Below are 21,460 nucleotides of genomic sequence, written 5' to 3' on the forward strand. Positions count from 1 at the left end.
AAGATACAGGGGGTAGCATGCTAATACGGTAAGTAGATTCTACAGTAGATTTGATATACACTGAAATGAGTGACCTTCTGTTCCCTGGACATACTGTCCATTTCAGTTGTCTGTTCCCTGGCTAGCATTTTTCAGGCGCCTTATTTACAGAGAGGCTTCATCCTTATGTGGTTGTTGTGATTATGACTGTAGATTGAAGGCTGGCATAATGGTTAAGGTGTTTATCTTAGAGAAAAAAAGTGCAGTGTTTGATTCTCACCAAGGGAAGTTGGCTTGGGTTGAAGTGGCCTGCAGAGGTGCTTGTCCTAGTGCATATCTATGAGACCGTGTTACTTTAATAATAACATTTGCAGATGAATCTGGGTTACTCCATGAAACTGTCTGCTGACTGTGATTGTTTTCCTGTGGTTTCATTTATTTGCATATGATGGCCAGCTTGTTAAGGCCCTAATTCCTCTGTGATACAAATGACTGTCACACTATTCTCCCGTTATGTTGACTGTAGTCCAGCTACAGTTTAGTAAATTCATTTGATTTTACAATAAAGGTGATAGACACCTTTTTAGCTAACTTGAGTAGGAGTAACAAATTCTGTTAATTTGGTATCATATTAAGAGAATTTGGAAGTACTTCGCAAGTAAACAAAAACCTAAAAGATACATTTTATGTCATTTATACAATAGATCTCGTAACTTATGGACAGGGCGTAACTTATGGACAGGGAAATGAATGATATCATTCCATAGCTCATAGCTCAGAGTTCCTAATAAAAGCATTGTGGGTGTTTCTCTATTTCATTGATTTCATGAAAGGAATCCTAGACTATACCTCTCAACTGGCCAGATTTTTGCCTCATATTTTTGGTCTGTTCCTCATAAAATCTGTATTTTTTTTGGCAATTTACCGAGGATTGAAATCACTAAAAAATTGCTTTTATTTGTGTTTCAGACTTCATATCTTTCAGGAAATGTATGCTAACACAAACCCTGTTATCCTAGCAACCTTCTAAGTTTATGAGAAATATTTAAAATCTGTCCCTACTTTTAGGCCTTTGTTCCCCCATTATTTTAGACTTTGTCCACATTTCTTGCAGTAGTAGGTTGAAAGGTATGTTCTTGGCTGCAAAAAGTTGATAAATGTAATTTACTATTTCTTTAGTTTTGAAACACTACCTAGAGTTGGGACTGAAAGAGCCAGAGGAAGGCAAAATTGTAACCCCCTGCTAAAAGTACAGATCAAGTCACCTGTGGGGGGGATCAGGACTTGTGAGGATGACGTTTGCATCTTCCAGCTGGTTATTTTTGTGTAGAGATCTATGGCAGGGCTAGCCACCAAGCAGCATGAATACCGGCTTTAAATGATAACCACTGTTGATGTGAATCTCTGACCCTATGTGCAGAAATGGGATAAAAGGGGGTGTATATGGATGGATGCAAGCTGTACCAGCCCTGATGACTGGCTGTTTTTTTTCATAAACTTGTATAATAATGTGTCACTGAGTTTTGGAAATTAATGGATGTATCTTCCTCTCTCTCTGTATTAGAGAAAAATGTATCTATATCTATAGCCATATATAAGTATAGATATGTAAAACAAGCACAGTTTCTACATAGATACAAAGTAACTCCGATACACAGTAAAATAAAAAAAAAAAACAAAGTACCTCCCAAAACACACACACACACACACACACACACACACACACACACACACACACACACACACACACACACACACACACACACACAAGGAAATAACACATACCAGCCTTTATAGTACATAAAACTACCTCAGTACTAAGTAAACACCAATTTAAGCAAACCAGAGATTTATCTCACATCTGCCCTACCACCTTTAATGAAATCTTACAAAGTATAAACTGGGCAGCATTAAAATCTCTCCCTCTGGATGATGTTGTTTAAGTCTTCAATTCAATATTTCTTAGCATCTTAAATAGTTTAACTCCACTATGTCTAAAAAGAGTAAAGGCTAATCATGCCTGCTGGCTTACCAAACCCACAAACCAAATCATGACCGCAAGGGACAAAGCTTGGAAAGCTTGGCAAAAATAAAAATCCTTCTGACCTCATTCAGTACAAACGGTTACACAATCAGGTAATGTGACTAGACATTAAAACTAAAAAAGAATACTTACAAAGTCTTCAAGACCAACATAAACAAAACCCAAAGAAATTTTGGGGTGCAATCAATGCCCTACTTCATCCAGGCTCAAATAATAACCCATGCCCAAATCCAAATAAAACACCCACCGAGATAGCATGACGCTTTAACTCGTATTTTATTGACACCATAGCAAAGCTTCCCGTCACCCTCCCACCAACAAACCCCAACCCATCTGAACTATCTTCATCTTATTCCTCAACTTCCTCACTTCCTAGTTTTTCCTTCTCACCTATACCAACCTTCACTATAAAAAAACTCCTTCATAAGCTCAAACCTTGTACTTAATCACCAGACACCTTACCTGTAGAATTCCTACAACTATCTGCAAGCTCCATTGCCTACACCATCAGCATACTTCCTAATGGATCAGTTCAGGAGTCCATTGTACAACATATCTGTAAAAAAGCATATGTTCTTCCACTTCATAAAGGCAGCAACAACTCTGACATCTCCAGTTTCTGACCCATTTCTATTCTCTCTTCCATCTCTAAAATATTAGAAAAATGTGTTCACATTCAGTTTCTTAAACAACTGATTAAAAACCAGATTCTTTCTCTCATTCAGCACAGTCTCATGCCAGGTCATAGTACTTGCACAGCTGTCATTTCTTTTATGGGTACAGTAAATAGGGTTTGTGATGCTGGTTACACTGTCTCCTCACTCTTCTTAGACCTCTCAACTGCTCACCAAACTCTCCAACATAGGAATCTTATCCCCAACCCTAAACTGGTTCTCAAACTATTTCACCAATAAGCAACAATCCACCAAATGGCAACATTCCTTCTCACATTTCCTAAACACAACTATAGGTGTACTCCAGGATCCATACTGGGCTCCCTCCTATTTAACATATCCACTGACTACTTCCATACCATCCTTACTCAAGGCACAGTCATCCAATATGCAGATGATTCTACAATCATATGCACTGTCAAATCCATATCTGAGTTACAACTTCTTACCCGAGATGCTTTATGTCAACTGAAACTTGGATGTCTAATAACCATCTTGCTCTAAACACTAATAAAACTAAACTCCTAATATTCATCTCCCAAAAAACAGCTCATTAACAAGAATGAATTATGTGTCCATTCCTAAAACAACACTATCATAGAAGTTGTTTAAGTACTAAACTACTAGGTGTCATCATAGACGAAAACCTAACATTTGACTTCCATATCCACAGCAACATCAAAAAAAAAACACATCAAAAATTGGGTATTCTCTATAGACGCAACTATTTCCTTAACCTCACTGCAAAAAAGTTCTAGCCTCATCCTTTCTGCTACCATCTCTTTTATATGGTGTCCCTATCCTCACCAATATCTTGTCCTCCCTAAAAAACAAACTTGACTCATGCTAGAATAAGGTTGCTAAGTTTGTAATAAATGAAAAATTTTCAGCTCACCACTATTCATCACTGCGTCAACTAAACTGGCTCGAATGTCCACTCTGTCTCACTTATCTGCAATTAACTACTGCACATAAATTAATATTGTATCACCCAAACAGACCTCTTAGATCAGAAAAGAAATTGCTGCTCAAAGTAGAAAAAAACACGTCTCTCAGCTAGTCAGATGCTCTACTCTTTTGCTGTCTCAAAAATATGGAATACCCTCTCACCATCAATCAGATCCATCAGCAATCCTGCTTTCTTTAAGAAGTCCCTCAGACAACATCTCTCGTCTCTCTGGCTATGCACATAAGCAAATATAACACTCTCCAAAACCTGACTTCTGGCACTATAACTCTATACTGTATTCCATCTCTACACCTGTATAACTTTTCCATCTCTCGCTTATCATAACTAACCACGTGAACACTCACTTTATCTTGATACATTTCAGCTGCTCATGCCTACAAAACTCCAACACTTGATCAACACAAAACTTGTATTCTATTGGTACAAACTCCATTAATACTGTTAATAACATTACTCAATGCAGATGTGTATTATGTTTGAAAATAACCTGTACTGATGTGCTCATACTATTTCCATGCATTGTAACTGTATATACTCTGTTTTGTGTGTTATTTCATAATGTTCATGAATGTTTTGTTGATGTATGTCGAGCTTTTCTCCCCAGACCTCCACTAAAAATGGGCTCACCTAGGCACAGTGGAATGTCCCAGTAAACAAATGCAATAAATAAATAAATAACAGTGCAAAAAAATATTTCTGGCAACTTAAAAAGCACAGACCAGTTTCACTAACTGATTAAGCTTTAGTAATGCTGGTATGTGCTTTCCTGCCAGAAATAAATTATTTTTTAGCTTTGAATGGTGATATTCATTATATCTGCAGTGTCTGTCATGTAACAGATAATGCACTCGCCTTTGTCTATGGGTTCTGTTCCCACACCAGGCAAATTGACTGCTGACACTGCAGTGCAATATAAGGGGGTGCTGCAGTCCTCACTGTGCCATCTTGTGGATAACGTATTGAACGGAGGCCCCATCTGCTTGAGGTGGTGGTAGAGCAAGTGAATGTAAAAGATCCCATGGCACCTGTTGAAAAGAGTAGAGGAAGTTCCCCAACGCTCTGGCCAAATTTCCCGTAGTAGTGTAAGTAGCACCTTGGGTCTCTCCTGAAAGGAAGCTACTAGCCTAGCGGGACTAACCTAGTTAACAAAGGGTAGAAAAATATATGTGTATGTGTGCATCTTTGCGTAAAACGTATGTTCATTTCCTTTAAAGCTTAAAGGTTTAAAAGCTATTTGATACACACACACACACACACACACACACACACACACACATATATATATATATATACATACATACATACATACACATACACACAAATCTAGAGATCTGTCTCTGTCTACTTTCTCTAAGGACCTTTTGATCTTGCTGTAAATCAGTGCCATGTCATGCTTATATGAACAACCTGTTTGAAACTTCCAGACTCTGCATACACTGCTTTGCCTCTGACTTTTAGCATGGCTAAAATGTGACCAGTATCCCTATCCATCAACATAGTTAAATGTTTAAAAAAATAAATATATAATTGCATGTTTGCAATTATAAAAGCTTGGTTATTACAGTTCATAGTTTCATAGGTTCACAAGAGGTTACTAGGCAAATAGCCCTAGGGTCTTTATAAGCGTAGCCATGTAATACCCGTGTTCCCTAATTCACCTTTGTTAGATGGTTCCCTAATTGACGATTGTTAGATGGTTTGATTGTTTGCAGAGTGAATCTATGATCAGCACTGGCTGCCTCTGTCCATCAGTGAATCTATGATCAGCACTGGCTGCCTCTGTCCATCAGTGTATCTATGATCAGCACTGGCTGCCTCTGTCCATCAGTGACATAGATACCATTGCACGGGTGAATTTACAGTCTCGCATCTGGTTGTCCAGGTTGCGCTTAAATAAGGTGATTGAGGTGCTCTGCTTAATGCAAATTGGGAGTTTATTCTAGAGTAGTGGCAAACTCTGGGAGACATATCTGTGTCTCCAGCATGTTTTAAGTCATAGGACAGGTTGAGATCTCTGGAGTATTTAACTCTTTTCAGGTATGATTTGCAGATGTGCAGCATTTACATTAGGGCAGGGTAAAGAATACTCTGTAGGCCAGGCACAGGTCCCTATAGGTTCATAAGTGTGTACTAGGCTAATGGCCCTGGGGCCTTTACAAGCCTAGCCCATAGAATTGCTCTGGCATTGTGCCACCCGTCGTTAGTTCCCAGTGCTTCTATCAAGCAGCCTGTAGGACACAGAGTACAGTGACAGGCCTTTCAGTCTTTCTTTGTAGGTCATGTTTTACAGTCCCTGAATTCTCTTGCCTAGGAACCTCTGTGGTCTCTCCAGCTGCTGCAGGTGTCTGGTGAGATACATGCAAATGAGAGCATTGTACTCTATTAGTGGTCTGATGAGGGTGGAGTACAGAGGAGTAATAATATACACAAAACGTTTTCCTAACCACTGTGGACACACAGTGATCGAAGTTTGGACTGCTATCAACTTTTGTTCCCAAGTCACACACAACTGAGATCGAGCTTAGGGGAGTGCTGCCTATATTATAATTTGCAGGGGGGGCTACCTCTTTGCCAACGGGGACAATGATGCACTTTTTTGCATTTAGTTTTAGACTGCGGATTAGGCACTGGTCATTTGTCTGCATTAACCCTTCCTGTAATATGCTAATATCTTTAGGGGACTCAATAGCTGCTTCCAGTTTGCATTCATCAATGAACTTGGTAGGCCACAGGACATTTACTTTCATATGGGCTTCCAAGAAATAGATTCTAAACAGTAGAGGGCCCAGCACTGAACCTTGTGGTACCCCACTGGTAACTGTTCTACTGGTGGAGGTAGAATCCCTAACTTTGACAATATGGGTTCTGTCACTGAGCCAGTTGGCTACCCATCTAGGGACATATGGGTTAATCCCCAGCTGAGAGACTTTCTTGGTGATACCCGAGGGGGGATTGTGTCAAAAGCCTTAGCTAAGTCAAGATAGGTAGTGTATTGCTTTGCCTTCATCCAGGACTTTGGTGACATTCTCGAAGTCGTCCACCAGGTTTAGTAAGCATGATCTACCCTTAACAAAGGCAAACTGGATCGAGTTGAGAGTTTGAAGGTTCCTTATGTCATTGTTGATGATTCTTTCCATGGCCTTACAGATAAGGCGGTTTAGGATTAGGGGTCAATAGTTCCCAGGGTCAGTTGATGGACCCTCTTTGTGCAAGGTGATTTCAGTTGCTGTTCTCCACCCTGCTGGAACAAAGCCAGTGCTCAGGCTATGGTTAAAGAGAGTGCCAAGTGGATCCACTAGGTCATGATTTAGGTTGTTTAGTAAGCAGCCCTGGATGTTCTCTGATCACACACATACTGCGTTCTTGGTCTTGAAGAGCATGAATTTAACCTGCTAATTGGAGGTACTGGGAGAGGACAGGTGCCAAGTATGCTTTGGGGTATGGCTAGTGGGGATGGGGGGGCATGTTTGCACAAAATCTGTCAGCTAGCAGGTTAGTAATTTCCTCAGGGTCAGTGTGAGTGGTACCATCCACTATGAGTTTGGCACATAGCTGTGCATTCCCTTTTAGATTTTGGATGGTGGTAAAGAATGCCTTTTGATTGTCTTTAGCTAAGGAAGTGAATTTAGCCTCATAACTAGCTTTAGAGTACCAGATATCTGATTTGCCTGCTCAAGCTGTGGAGGGTTTTCTTTCTCTATTGACTAAGTTCACTCTTATTCTTAGATGAGTTTCTTCCTTTTGTTATATAACCTGTTTGTATTCAAGGTCCACCAGGGTGGCATGTTTTTATGGGAGGGCTTGGTTTTGATCCTGTCAGGTACAGCAGAGTCAATATAGTTGTTTGTTGTTATACAAGGTGCTCATATACTCCTATGCATAGGTATCACTGTTAGCTGTTTTAGCAGGGGGTTTGAAATATTTCAAACCATCTCTTAGTAGGCTATAGTTTGTTTTAGAGAAGTTTCTCATTTTTATTGCTCCTGTGGAGGTGTAAAATCTGATCATTACTTACCTTACTAGGGAGGGCAGAGCACAGGGGGTAGTGCAGTGACCCCCCCATATTGGTGATTACTAAGTCTAGAACATTTGAGCCCCTTCTGGGGGTGCAGACTAACTGTTCCAGAGCATGTGTATTAACAAAGTCCAGGAATTTCAGGCTGATCAAAGTTTTGCTGGTGTACTTTGTCCACTCGATAGAAAGATAGTTGAACTCTCCCATGACCAAGGTGTTTAGCTGTATAGTGAGTGACTCAAGCAAGTCCAGCTAGGGGGCGTACTTCTCATGGTTCATGGTGGGGGACCTGTAGTTAGCAATGATGTGGTTGGGTGTTTAATCTATAGTTATTTGGACCTGGAGTAGCCTAAGAGAGTTGTACTGTTTAACCAGTCTCAAGGTGTGTTTGGATTTAATGAAGATGGTTACAGCTCCACGTTTCCTGTTGGTTTTGAGGTCTGAATGTATGGAAGGCATTGTAGCCTTGGAGGGAAGGGGTGCTCTCTGTGGCCTTGAACCAAGTCTGAGTGACTGCACAGATGTCAGCATCTTGAAGGTGAGGAGTGCTTCCAGGGAGTGCAGTTTCCTGCTTAGACTCCTAGCATTAAGCAACTTAACCTTCAGTTTGTCTGTAGTGAATTTTTTACATTGAAAGTTTTGTTGTTTTCATATTGCCGATAAAAGGTACTATGGGGATGGCAAGCATCATTGCCAGTATTCGAAAGCCTATAGAAGACAGGCGAAGACCATCTCTGGCAAAATACCATGGTCTGTTGACTGTGTCTTCCAAGGCTGACAGATACTGGATCTCCCTGGATTGACAGCAGAAGCTAAGCCAATTGTTGAAGTCAGTAATTTTTTTCTGTATTGTTGCATCATCCTGGGTGAAGGTAGAATGCTGCTTAGGGCTAGGGTCATACCTGATTGGGACACATAATCTGAGAGTTTGGACATGTCTCTCTTCGTATAGTTCAGGGAGATACTTCTCAAGTCATTCACCCTAACATGTACTATGACAGAGTCAGAATGGTAGTTGATGTTGAGTGACTTGAGTGTGTGCATGTTTGACAGATCCTGGCACCTGACAGGCAGTTGACTGTAACCTTCTCCTTGTCCAGCCAGGTGAGGGGGACATCTTTGTGTCTCACTATGGAATCTCCTATGATAAGGACATTTGGTTTTGAGGTGTTCTACTTTAGGGGCTCATTCGCTGAGACACTGGTGTGTGTCTTATGTGTAGTAGATTTTGGTCGAGCTGTATTATGTGTGAATTATTTGTGCTTGGGAGGTCTCTGGTCTTTTGGCAGGCTCTTAGTAAGCACCTCCATGCATGTGGGTTTATATGTCATGACATTATCATGTGTGAGAGGAGAGGTGTGTGTGCTGACAACCTGTTTGATAGCTTCCTTATGTGAGAGGATTGAGTCCAGTTTCATAGTATAGTTACATCTCTCACATACTGTATTTGTTTTATGTAGGAGCAAATGGTTGTCAGCATACATAAAGCAATTACTGAATTGCCTCAGGATGTCCATGTCAGTCAGGTTGGTTGGAGAAATGTTAGGAAACTTGACTGTCCATTATAGCAGTTTAAACCATAAGTACTGTTAGAGGTGAGCAAATTAGATCAGATTTTGCTCTAGGGTTAACAAGGGAATATATTATATTGAGGATTAGGGATTAAAAAGTGTGGCAATGTTGCTCACTACTCAGCTGAGTTGTCTACAGTGCAGCAGGGAATCCTGGGAGTGTTCCACTGACTGTTCTGTAGGGCAAACGTTGTATCTAGGTGTTTGCATCCTGTACAGGGCACCACTAACCCCAGTTGCACGGTGAACAGCTACACCCAAACATGTGGCTTAAATACAAGAGAATTTAAACAGTTTTAACATAAGCTATGAATAGGAAAGCCCCACACAGAACCTTATTCCAGCAGTCCCCAACTCAGAGGGGTCATGAGCTGCACACATCTGCCACAAGAGTGCAGGGAGGCCCTCTTAATATAAGATGGCTGGTTTAAGTGTTCAGGTGATACCAAACAGTCTAGATTCAGCAAGTCTGAATCTAGCCTATGATACTTAAGGAAGAAGTAGCAATGATACAGAGTGCAGAATGAAGCAGTCACAACAACAACAACAAAAAAAAACATTAAAAATGAAGGAGCAGTTCAACAAAATGCAGTTCACAAAGTGTGATACAGGCTTAAATTATAGCTATTGTTAGAAGATTATAGTGGATGCCTTGGATTTCTGTTCAGATGCACTCCAGACCTCTGGCTGGGAATGCTAATCTCTGAGCAGCTCTGGTAAACTAAGCACAAATCTGCACAAATGCGAGGGTTAAATACAATCAAATTTAAACAGTTTTAACACAAACTACCAATAGGAAAGCCCCACATATAACCTTATTCCAGCAGTCCCCAACTCAGATGGCTCCTAAGCTACACACTTCTGCACAAAGATGCAGGGAGGCCCTCTTCACGTAAGACGGCTGGGTTTAGTGCTCAAGTGATACCAAACAATCTAGATTTAGCAATTTTGAGTCTGTCCTCTGCTATTTAAGGCAGAAGTAGCAATGAAAACAAAGTGCTGAATGATGCAGTCACAGCAGAAAAAAAAACAGTAAAAATGAAGCAGCAGTTCTATAAAAATACAGTTCACAAAGTGCAATACAGGCTTAAATTATAGTTATTCTTAGAAGATTTCAGTAGATGCCTTGGATTTCTGTTCAGATGCACTCCAGACTCTTTGGCTAAGAACTCCAACCTCTGAGCAGCTAAACTAAACTGTATAGACCACAAACCATCCAAATGTAAAATAACTGGTTTGGAGCCAAAGTTCTAAAATCAGAACAAAGGCACTTAGAATAACAGCCACAATAAGCCTTTATCCACAGTTCCCAGCTCAGAAGGGCAGAGGCTACCCTCTCTTCCCACAAGAGTGTTGACCACAGACTTTCTTAATGTAAAATAACTGGCCTGAAGCCCAAGTGCTTAAACCAGAACTAAGACACTTTTAGAATAACAGGCACAATGAGCCTTCAACCAGAAATTCCCAATTTAGAATGACGTAAGCTACCTCTCCTGCTAGAAGAATGTAGACTGTAAACCTTTCTTATGTAAGATAACTAGTTTGAACCCCAAGTGTCTAAACCAAAACTAAGAGACTTAGAATAATAGTTAAAATGAAATCAGGCTGCTAACAAATAGTAATAAATGCACTAGAGTAAATGCAACTGAACACTTTAAGAACAAGCAGCAAAAATTAAAATAAAGTAATAAAGTAGGAAGAAGCACAGATACAGTAACAGCAGCTGAATAAATGCATTTTTTTAAGGAAGTGGGAAGGGTGAAAACAGGAGATAACTCAAGTTTAAGAGACTTAGGGAGTGGGCCTCCCCAACTGATCTCTCTGTACTCAGTAGAATGAGATGATGAGATGGGACTGGGAGGAGTGTCCACAATCAGATTTATAATAGGAGCGGGCAGCTCAAAAGCCACCAAGTTTAAAAGTATAACAACTGGATGGGTGGGTGAGAAAAATCAAATGCAGACAGAGATCAGCAATAGTCAGGCAGAGAACAGCAAGCATGCCAAACAAGCACTCCAGATAAATAAGGATGCCTCCAAATATTGCTAGTTAAATGAGGAATGCTATTTCTCAGCTCCTCCCACTAATTATCTGGATGTTATTCACTGTCTGCAAAGGAATTATTTTCTTGCTGAACCTAGCCAAGACCTCTTAAAACTCCAAAACAAAAAAAAAAAAAAAAAGAATTTAAAATCAAATGCAGACAGAGATGCTGCCTTCCAGCTAGCTTAAGAAATTTAGCGATTTATTTCAAAAGACCACATATTATTACTCCCCCCGACTCTCCGTGTGCTATAAGGAACTTTATGTCTTCGGTGGATTTATTGTGTGCCCATTTACCTCTGCTGAAATTTGGAATCAGGAATTTGGCAACTGTCCTTGTATTCCTTATTTTTTCTGTCTAGGGGCAAGAACTTTTCTCCTCTGTCAGTCCAACATACGTTGGGCTGAAATCCCTTAATTTTGCTCTAGCAACCAGTACAACACCATGAGGTAACCTTACTTATACAGTGCTTGCCCATATATAGAAACAAGCAGAGAGGTAAGGGTGATACTGTGCCTATTTCAGCAGGTCGCAGTACTCCAGGTCTTCCACCAGAGGACAGCCCAGCACATATTTGTATCACGTTCACTTTGCCAAGATGGAATAGCAAACCACAAGTTGATTAGACAGCACTGGCATGACCAAGCTGCCACTGTTTGAGCCTGAGTCACCAGTTGTACATATGGATTTCTAAGTGGTTAGGCCAGTCTTCTGTAAATCATAAAAATTTCCCATCTTGTGAGTTGTTCATCTCAGAAATGGATATTCATAAATATTTGCAAGTACCACTGCGGTGGTGGTGTTGCGGTAGCGTTGTTGCCTCACAGTAAGACGTTGTCCTGTTCAATTCTCAGCTAGAGCGTCTTCTATGTGGAGACATGCATGAATGGGCGTACCTTCGTTGAAGGTTGTGCGTCAGGGCCGGCAACTCGGCATGTAAAAATCTACTGCCAATCATTAATGGACCGGAGTTCCACTGTGGCGACCCCTAACCGGGAAAAGCTGAAAGACACAACAACCACTGAAAAGTCATGCGCATTCAGTGTCTGCAACATGGAATTAAAAAGGTGAGGAACTATACTGTCCATTTGCTTTTGTATGTAGTTTCACTGTCTGCCTACAACATGAAACCTCATTTACTAACATCAATAAATCTGTCAGGTACAGGTGCAAGTCACAGTGAACTTTGGATACATGAGAATGATTCGTCACTAGAATTGAGGGATTATGGAGTTAAATAACCCCTCTCTCTCCTCTGATCACTCTGAATGAACAGTTTTGTTAACTAACCAAACAGATAACTTTAATATTAAAATGTAGTACCTGCATTTTCAACCAGAGAGATTTCATTGCAGAAAACAAACCTTTTACAAGGTATAACGTACGCTGTTTATTTTATAAAGTATATTCTTGCAGTAAACTTGTATGAAGGATGAGAAGTTTCAGATGCCTCAGAACATGTGTTGTATCTGTAGGATACTGGCAGTAATTGGTCTTCACAAAGCAGGAGTTATTTGGCTGTGAAGTTAGAGCTGCGCTGAATGCATTTCATTTACTCTGAAAAAAAAAAAAAGGTAAAAGAAAAGAGTGATGTTAGATATTTGCTCTTATTCTGTAGATTTTTTTTTTTTTTTTTTTTGTGGCATGCAGAGGCTCAACATTTTGGATCCCAGCATTTCAATAGGGATCCTTTATGTACAAATTCAGTATCTGAACTTAAACTTATGTAAGCACCTTTTCATTGCTTGAAGCAATGACTGCAGTACCATAGTTTAGATGCAAGGACACTAAGTTTGCAATTTTTGGGGAATTGTGTTTCAAGTTCAAACTGCGTTCTTGCATTCTAATGACAAACTGCAGAGACTGCATGTTTTGTAAGAGTCAAAAGAATGCAATTCTTCTAGGTTCTATCTCAGATGCTGGTATATTTACGGATGAATAAAAAAAAATTTTTGCATAAGCAGATGGAGTGCACTAGCAGATTACAAATATTTCACATGAATCCAATATGGGAAATGACAGCATTTAGGCTGTTCAGTTTACAGTGCTACTCTGTCAGTAACTGCATTTTCCAATAAACTGACAAAGTATAATGGATTTTCAACAAATTACATAATGCATATTACTAGATTGTTCTCTATACACTTTTATAAGTGCATATTTGGGGTTAAAAAAGTCCACCCCAAGCATTTTCTTATTTATTGTGTTAATTTGATTTAGTGATATGGCTTATTACACATGAAATATTGCAGTGTGTTACACATGTAATATCTCCTTGAGTGATATACTTTCAGAAAGTTCATAGGTTCACACACACACACACACACACACACACACACACACACACACACACACACACACACACACACACACACACACACACACACACACACACACACACACACACACACACACACACACACACACACACTTCGAGAAGGTTATCATTGACATAAGTATCTTCAGCCTGAACAGTGTATTTTTTATTAAGTGCTTCCTGATATGTGGAGGTGTTAGCAATAGCATCATTTGCATGCTGGAACGGTAGGATATGCAGGCTAATAGCTTATAATTATAGCACAATTAGCCTCATAGTCTTAGGTGGAACATCTGGTGATTATTAGGGGGTGGGGGTGATTTATTCAGCAGTACAATACAAGCAGGGATTAATCTCAGGGATTCTAGCTTGTCTGAAGCTAAGCACAGTACTTCTTTTGTTAATGAATGTAATGTCTATATGGAAAATGTTCTGAATTTAATATTTATATGGAAACATGTAGCTGACATTAGGCTTAATAATGCTGTATTTGCAGTGAATTAAAGAAATTAAAGTATCAAGTTCAGTTCCTATTTGTAGCATTTGGTGTCTATAGGTCTGCATCGATGAACAAATGGATGTCATTTTAACAGTATATTTTTCTAGGATGTTTACAGAAGTGGGGTCAGGTTTGCCTTACTAAAGATAGTGTGTGCAGAGTACTTCATAAAATGAGTTTTTAGAATCTCCTGTGTGCCTTTATTGTATTTATTAATTACTGTGCATCTCCCACAGGTCTTGCCAGAGCCAAGTCAGTGCCTAGCCACACATACTCTAATGAAGTGGTCACCCTGTGGTACAGACCTCCAGATGTCCTTCTCGGCTCTACAGAATACTCCACCTGTCTTGACATGTGGTATGTAGCTTAACCTAGACATGGGTAATTCATCTGTTCTGCTTTGATTTTACTCTAATGTGTATAAGATGGATTGTATGTTCAGAATATGATTAACGGTTGGCAGTTATGACCCCTGGGCTAAATTACCTTTTGTTCTGTAAGAAAAGCAGTGAAGCACTGCTTTGTTCAGTCCCTGAGGTAGTGACATGGTGATGTTTACACTAACACAGCTCACTGTTTTCTACAAAGTGAAGAGTTATTTAATTAAAATCATTTTTTATTTCAGATATGAACATGTAGGTGTCTCTGTCATTGTGCATGTTGTGGGCATATGTGCATAAGCATACATATTTATCTGTCTATGTATATACAACATTCACACACACACACACACACACACACACACACACACACACACACACACACACACACACACACACACACACACACACACACACACACACACACACACACACACACACACACACACACACACACACACACACACACACACACACACACACACACACACACACACATGCATGCATGCTGTTCCACTCTCTTTCTCCTAATTTTCTCAATATTTTTTGAATGCCTTTGTTCCTCAGTAAAGCAGTTCTGTTTGTACATACTTTCTGTGTGTGATAAAAATGCCTCTTCAGTTTGCCACTCTTACCCCATAATTTCCATATTTATCCTCTGATACCAATTTGCATTGTCTTGTTTTTCTGGTATTTAATGTCCTGTTGGTGTTTGTTCAGCCTTCCCTTAGCACTGAGGAAGGTGAAGTCAGGGAAACTAGCAGATTCAGATGAGGTCACAGCAGATATGAATAAGATGTTAGGTGAGTTAAGAGTTAACTGGCTTCTGAAGGCACTCATAGCAGTATGGAGAGAAAGGGGTATCCCAGATGATTGGAAAACAAGCATTCTAGTGCCAGTGTACAAGAATGATGGTGACATTCACAACAGAGGTTTCAAACTCCTGTCACACTGCATGAAAGTTATGGAGAGGGAGATTGATACATGAATATACATAGTAGTAGAAAGTGTAGATCAGTGTGTATATTGTACCTAGTCAGCCACTGTAGTCAGAGAGCATGTGCATATAAGTTACTGAGCACGTGCGAGATCAGTGCCATTTTGTATAGTCAGTCAGTGTGAGTGCTAGCTTGAATGGAGATGCACATGCGAGTGTGTTAGAAGTAGAGTCATTCATTAAGCATATGAGGTTCAAACTATATGCTCCAGTTACAGCATCTGATGTGTTTATGTGCAATAAAAGACTCAAACCCATCCGGTGCCTCAGTGTCTCATTTGAATACAGAAGACATGCAACAAAAAGTATGACAGGAGATGGGCAATTTGGATTTAGATCAGGACAGCACAACCAGCCTGATGTTTGCAGTGAGACCAATAGCTAAGAAGAAGCTAGAGATGAGAAAGGACTCCAACTGGGCATTACTAGACTTGGAGAAAGTATATGACAAGGTCCCAAGAAAGCTGATTTGGCAGTCCTTTGGTGGTCCGAATTCCTAAAAAGACTTATTGCAGGTTATGTACAAGGACCCAGTGACTCAAGTATGAACAGTGTTTATTCTTGCAGAGGGCTTCCCAGTGGGAGTGGGCGTACATCAGGGTTCACTTCTGATCCCACTGTTGTTGATGATGGACTGCATTAGCAATAAGGTCATAGAGGACAGATCAATATGCTGTAAGCAGACTCTAAGCAAGAACTTTAGCAAAAGAAAGAGGAATGGAATGCAAACCTGAAGTCACATGGGATGAAACTGCATACAGATAAGACAGTTTCCATGGCAGCAAGGGGGGGAATCAGAAGAAGCTGAGAATGAAGATTGAAGGGAAAATAGTGGAACAGATTAACATCTTCAAGTATCTGGGAGGGGTGGTTGAAGAGAATGAAAGTCTGAATGAAGAAGTTAAAGCTAGAATCAGACAGGCTGCAGCCAACTGGCACAGTGTCATGGGTAGTGTATGACAGAAGAATGCCAAATAAGCTAAAAAGCAAGGTGTCCAAAATGGTGGTGCAACCAGTACTACTATATTGTACAGAAATGTGGGCAGTAAAGGCAGATCAGCTGAGGAAGCTAGAGGTGATGGAAATGAAGTGCCTGAGATGGGTGGAAGGATGCACACTGTGGGACAGATGAAGAAATGAGGACAGCAGAGCAGAAGCCAAAGAAGAAAAGGTCAAAGAGAACAGGTTAAGGTCGTTCAGATGTGTAGAAAAGCAGAAGACAAAGAGGTGGATAGATTGTGTGAGAGAAGACCTGTGGCAGTCAGGCATGAATGTCAAAGAAAGTAGGAGACTGGCATTGATCTGAGAGAGATGGCAACCTTTAACATGACACAGTAACCCCGTGAAGAAACAGGAAAAAGGAGGATGATGATGATGATGATGCACACACTAACACAAATAGACTGCGCATTGTAGTGCACTGACTGTCTATGCTCTGCATAAGACATTACCGTTCCCACAGAAAGCAGCAGGATGGCAGGGCACAGCCATCATCATTTGCACAGGTTAGATTGAAACAGTGACAGTAGACAATAATATTAGAATAGCATTAAGGGCTATGAGATGTGGATGTGGTAGTCATGTATATGGCTATGAGGTTGGGGGAGTCGCGGATCATATTCCTCCAGTGTCAGGGCAGAGTTTCCAGATTGTGAACACTGACGGGATGCATCATGTGGTCCTGGGGCATCAAAATTATCGGCATCTTGTAGGATGGACAGTGCAGCTCTTCAACAGTAGATATAAGAACACTGCTGTGTATTCCCATGTAGGGAGGCAGTAGATGGTCAGTGTCCATGACCCTGTGAATGGCCCCAAGTAGGTGTTACACTCTAGTAAGCCAACAAGAGATTGGGATAGTGTAGAACTACAGGACCCAGAGCAGCTATTACAGTGGGTGTCCTTGCAGTGAAGCAAGAGCATTGACCATGCCCATGGAAAAGTCCACACCAGGAGTAGAGGCCATCATGATGCATTATCTCTTGCTTTTAAGCACCTTGCGTTACCCTCTTCAATTTCCAATCCCAGACCTGATTCTCACCCTTTTCATGCTGCACCCCTGATTCTACTTTCCTGCTTGTAAAATTTACAACTCTGCATGGTGTAAAATTTGTTTATAGCATCGTATTTTTTATGATTTGTTTGCATTACCTTTGTCGTCTACTGTTGGCTGTAAATATTACATATTTGTTGCTACTGTTTTAAATGCAACCACAGCTGAGCTTGCAATTGGTTATGCTGTTATCAGTACTGTGTCCTAGTAACAAAAATATAACTAAAATAAAATAAAATAAAAGTAATCTGCTTATGTCTGGCTTGCAAACGTGCTCAGTGCCTACATCCCCTAACATGACCATATTGGCCATTTTTTAGTATATTCAGAGCTGCACCATTGGCTACTAAGTGGGCCACCAGTGCCTTGGACATGTCACACTGGTGGTGTTACATTATGATTTCCTGTCTCTGCAATGGTTGCACTGCCATATGTGGGCCATGCTGCACAATCCACATCTGGTATGTGTGATGATTAATGGTTGTCTGTGCCACTATCATTGAACTGCAGATCTGCTGATTGACTCCTAATGTAACATCTACATCAGGGAATGACTTTGACTCATGACAACAATGGCCACCTAAATGTCTCTCCCCTATGGTGGATGCTCACACCTCTGAGGCAGTATGTTTCACTGATCGTGCCTGTGGAGATGACTGCTGTATATCTTGGGTGGGGCTAACATGGAGAGGATGTCCAGCTCCAAACTCAGGGGAAGCTATAGGTTCATCCTACCTCCATCTCACTATCTCATCTATTGGTGATGTGTGCACATACTGTCCAGTTTAAAGTCATTAACAATGCCACTGTGTTATTGGACTGTGCCATATACATGTTGCCATCACTGTCAACCACAGCCATCCTGCTGACATCTGGCATATGGCACTGTTATACTGGATGTTCTTTCTACAAGTGGAACATGTGAAAGCATAAAGATAACATGCTTGTGTTGATGCTAAAACATGTGTCACTTACAGTCATACATGGAACGTGATGATTTTTTGCATGACCTATGGGAACAAACATACCTTGTGGTGTGGGCTTTCATTGTTGCAGCCCAATGTACCTTGGACAAAAGATTTTAATATATGTTCTGCAGACCAACCCATTCACAATAGTTGGAGCTGTATCACAGTGCCTACATTGTGACTATGAGGCATTTTGTTGCGCATATGAATACGCACAGCATCAGGCATGTCTCGTTCTTGTACCTCTCATACCAGTTACATGATCACCCATAACGTGGGCACTGCTGTATTACAATGTCTACTGTTAATGCAGCTACCATCACTTACCATGCAACCAAATCCCCAGCATATTAGTGCTACTTTGACCTTCATATATACCTAATCAGCTTTGGGCCACATTGTGCTAATCCATTTGTGTTATTTTTCTCAGTGCCATAGCATTATGGTTCATAGGTTCATAGATTAATACTAGGCCAGTGGCTTTGGGAGCCATTTTAAGCCTAGCCAGTTACCACATTTGATAATCAAACCCTGCACCTTGCAGCTATAAGGTAAACACCTTAACCGTTATGCCAACCTTCCACCCTTCCCACAAGGCATCCCGGGATCCTGTTATCCTGTTTTGATGAATCTTTGCACATCCGCAAAACAAACTGCATCAGAATTACCAGATTAATAGATGTAAATTTTGCTTGCAACACAAATAGGACATGTTGGAGAGAGATAGATTTTTTTCTCAGAGAAATCCCATTATCTGCAACATGCTCCCCATTTATGTGAAGCAAAGTTCTTCCTGGTCCCTGTTTAAGTGCAGTCTGGACTAATGGATGGGTAATCACAAATTTGTCCATGGTCTGGCTCCTATGTCATTGACAGACAGAGAAAGTCAAGCAAATCACCCTATATAAATCAAATTTGTGGGGCATATTTGTGTTGCACGGTTAGACTTCTAAGGATCCTAGTGGTCATTAGCCTAGTATTCACTTATGAAAACCACAAATGTAACAACTAGATGAGTACTCAGAAAAAAACAAATCTTAAATCGCATTAATAATCTGTAATGCTTATTTGTTTTCTTCAAAAGATCAAAGCCAACTTTACTAAACCAGGCATGAACAAATGCTAATGCCTGATTTCACACTGGACTGCTTTAGGAATTACCTAAAACTAATATACCTATTTAAATTGAGTTAAGAAGAACAATATCTTTCAAATTCAGGAAACAAATAAAGAATCAATATAAAGTGATGTATGAGGGCACACCCGTCTACACCCCAAACAATACCCGACTAATATACTATAATCACAGATAAAAGTACTTGGTTTTTCTAATAAACTGAATATTCCATTTGTTAATGTGTTTGTGTGACATCAAAGTGAGAATATATTAATAGGAATGATGTGGGGAGATACAGCTCCAACTCTCGTGAGGACAAGATTCTGGGAACTCGATTACTGTGCAAAATCACTGTTTTCTACTTCATTTATATTTTTTGTACTTGGCAGCACACTGAACCTGGTTCACCCTTCTGTTCTATACTTAAAAAAAAAAAAAAAAATATATATATATATATATATATATATATATATATATATATATATATATATATTATAGCTCTATGGGGAAAAATTCAACAATAAACTAATAAAAACAAGGGTCCCAGCAGAAAATGCAAAGTCCGAAATACTGTTTAATGAAGCGCTTTTCGTTGCCGCTAATACAGCAACTTCTTCAGATTACATAAAAACAAACTCTTTACAATTTTAAATAAAAATCACATGACAAATAGTCAGCTGATCAAATTCGTCATTACAAATCATGAATATTAAATAATTAAATCATTCATCACAATCTATTACCGCTTCGTTGTTTACAGCGGTTTAAATCTACACATTTTCCTAGTCACCAACGTAAAAACACTTGCATCCCATCCTACAAAATTAGTAATAAAATGATTTTTAAAACTAAGTATTTTTCGTACAAAAATATATAATAATACACATACGCCATTGAGAGACAAAAGTTGGAAAGCCCTCTAACAAGGCACATTATGGCCAGCGAGAACCATACTTTTTGGTTCAAAGTAACAGACCAAGTTAGGACATCCACCAGGGGGGGCCCAATTAATTGGTTATTGGATGAACGCAAGTTAACTTAGCAGGTTAGACTCAATGCCTTTTCAACCCCAGGCTTGAATGAGTCATGTAATATCGCTTGTCTTCTAAAACTTAGGAGCCTAGCTAGGTAGAATTGAGCGTATGTTCATTGTCCTTGATGAGAACAATTATTAATCAGATAGTTGATATGTATAGTTTTGAAACAGGTATAAGCAACATTTGTAAGTATTGATTTAGACAGTCGGTTGCTAGAGTAATTGTACTAGGGTTAGTACTTTATAGAGAAACATCAAGTTAAAAAAGTTAAAAAGGTATAAGTTAAGTATTTGAACCACTGTTTATTGGAGATTTGTAACTGGACTGTTTTATATAATAGAGCGAATTCGATCATTCATTATTTATTTTCATGGCACAAAGCACATTGAGGGGATGTTATCTAATAGCAGTACTTAAACCACTATCTGCCAAGTGGACCATTTTATTATATATTTTTGTACGAAAAATACTTAGTTTTAAAAATCATTTTATTACTAATTTTGTAGGATGGGATGTAAGTGTTTTTACGTTGGTGACTAGGAAAATGTGTAGATTTAAACCGCTGTAAACAACAAAGCGGTAATAGATTGTGATGAATGATTTAATTATTTAATATTCATGATTTGTAATGACGAATTTGATCAGTTGACTATTTGTCATGTGATTTTTATTTAAAATTGTAAAGAATTTGTTTTTATGTAATCTGAAGAAGTTGCCGTATTAGCGGCACCGAAAAGCACTTAATTAAACAGTATTTCGGACTTTGCATGTTCTGCTGGGACCCTTGTTTTTATT

General features: G+C 39.7%; 1 protein-coding gene across 5 annotated transcripts in view; it reads left to right on the plus strand.

Annotated features, from left to right (window-relative positions):
* Positions 1 to 21,460, plus strand: part of CDK14 (cyclin dependent kinase 14) — a 3,129,234-nt gene that overhangs the window by 1,853,582 nt on the left and 1,254,192 nt on the right. For all 5 annotated transcript variants that reach the window (XM_044067657.1, XM_044067661.1, XM_044067659.1 and 2 more), the window contains one exon: positions 14,350 to 14,470. In XM_044067657.1, the coding sequence (XP_043923592.1) occupies positions 14,350 to 14,470 (121 nt within the window). The remainder of the gene's footprint in view (positions 1 to 14,349; positions 14,471 to 21,460) is intronic.

Source organism: Protopterus annectens, chromosome 3.part1, assembly GCF_019279795.1.
Source record: "Protopterus annectens isolate FY-2018-M chromosome 3.part1, PAN1.0, whole genome shotgun sequence".
Taxonomy (NCBI): Eukaryota; Metazoa; Chordata; order Ceratodontiformes; family Protopteridae; genus Protopterus; species Protopterus annectens.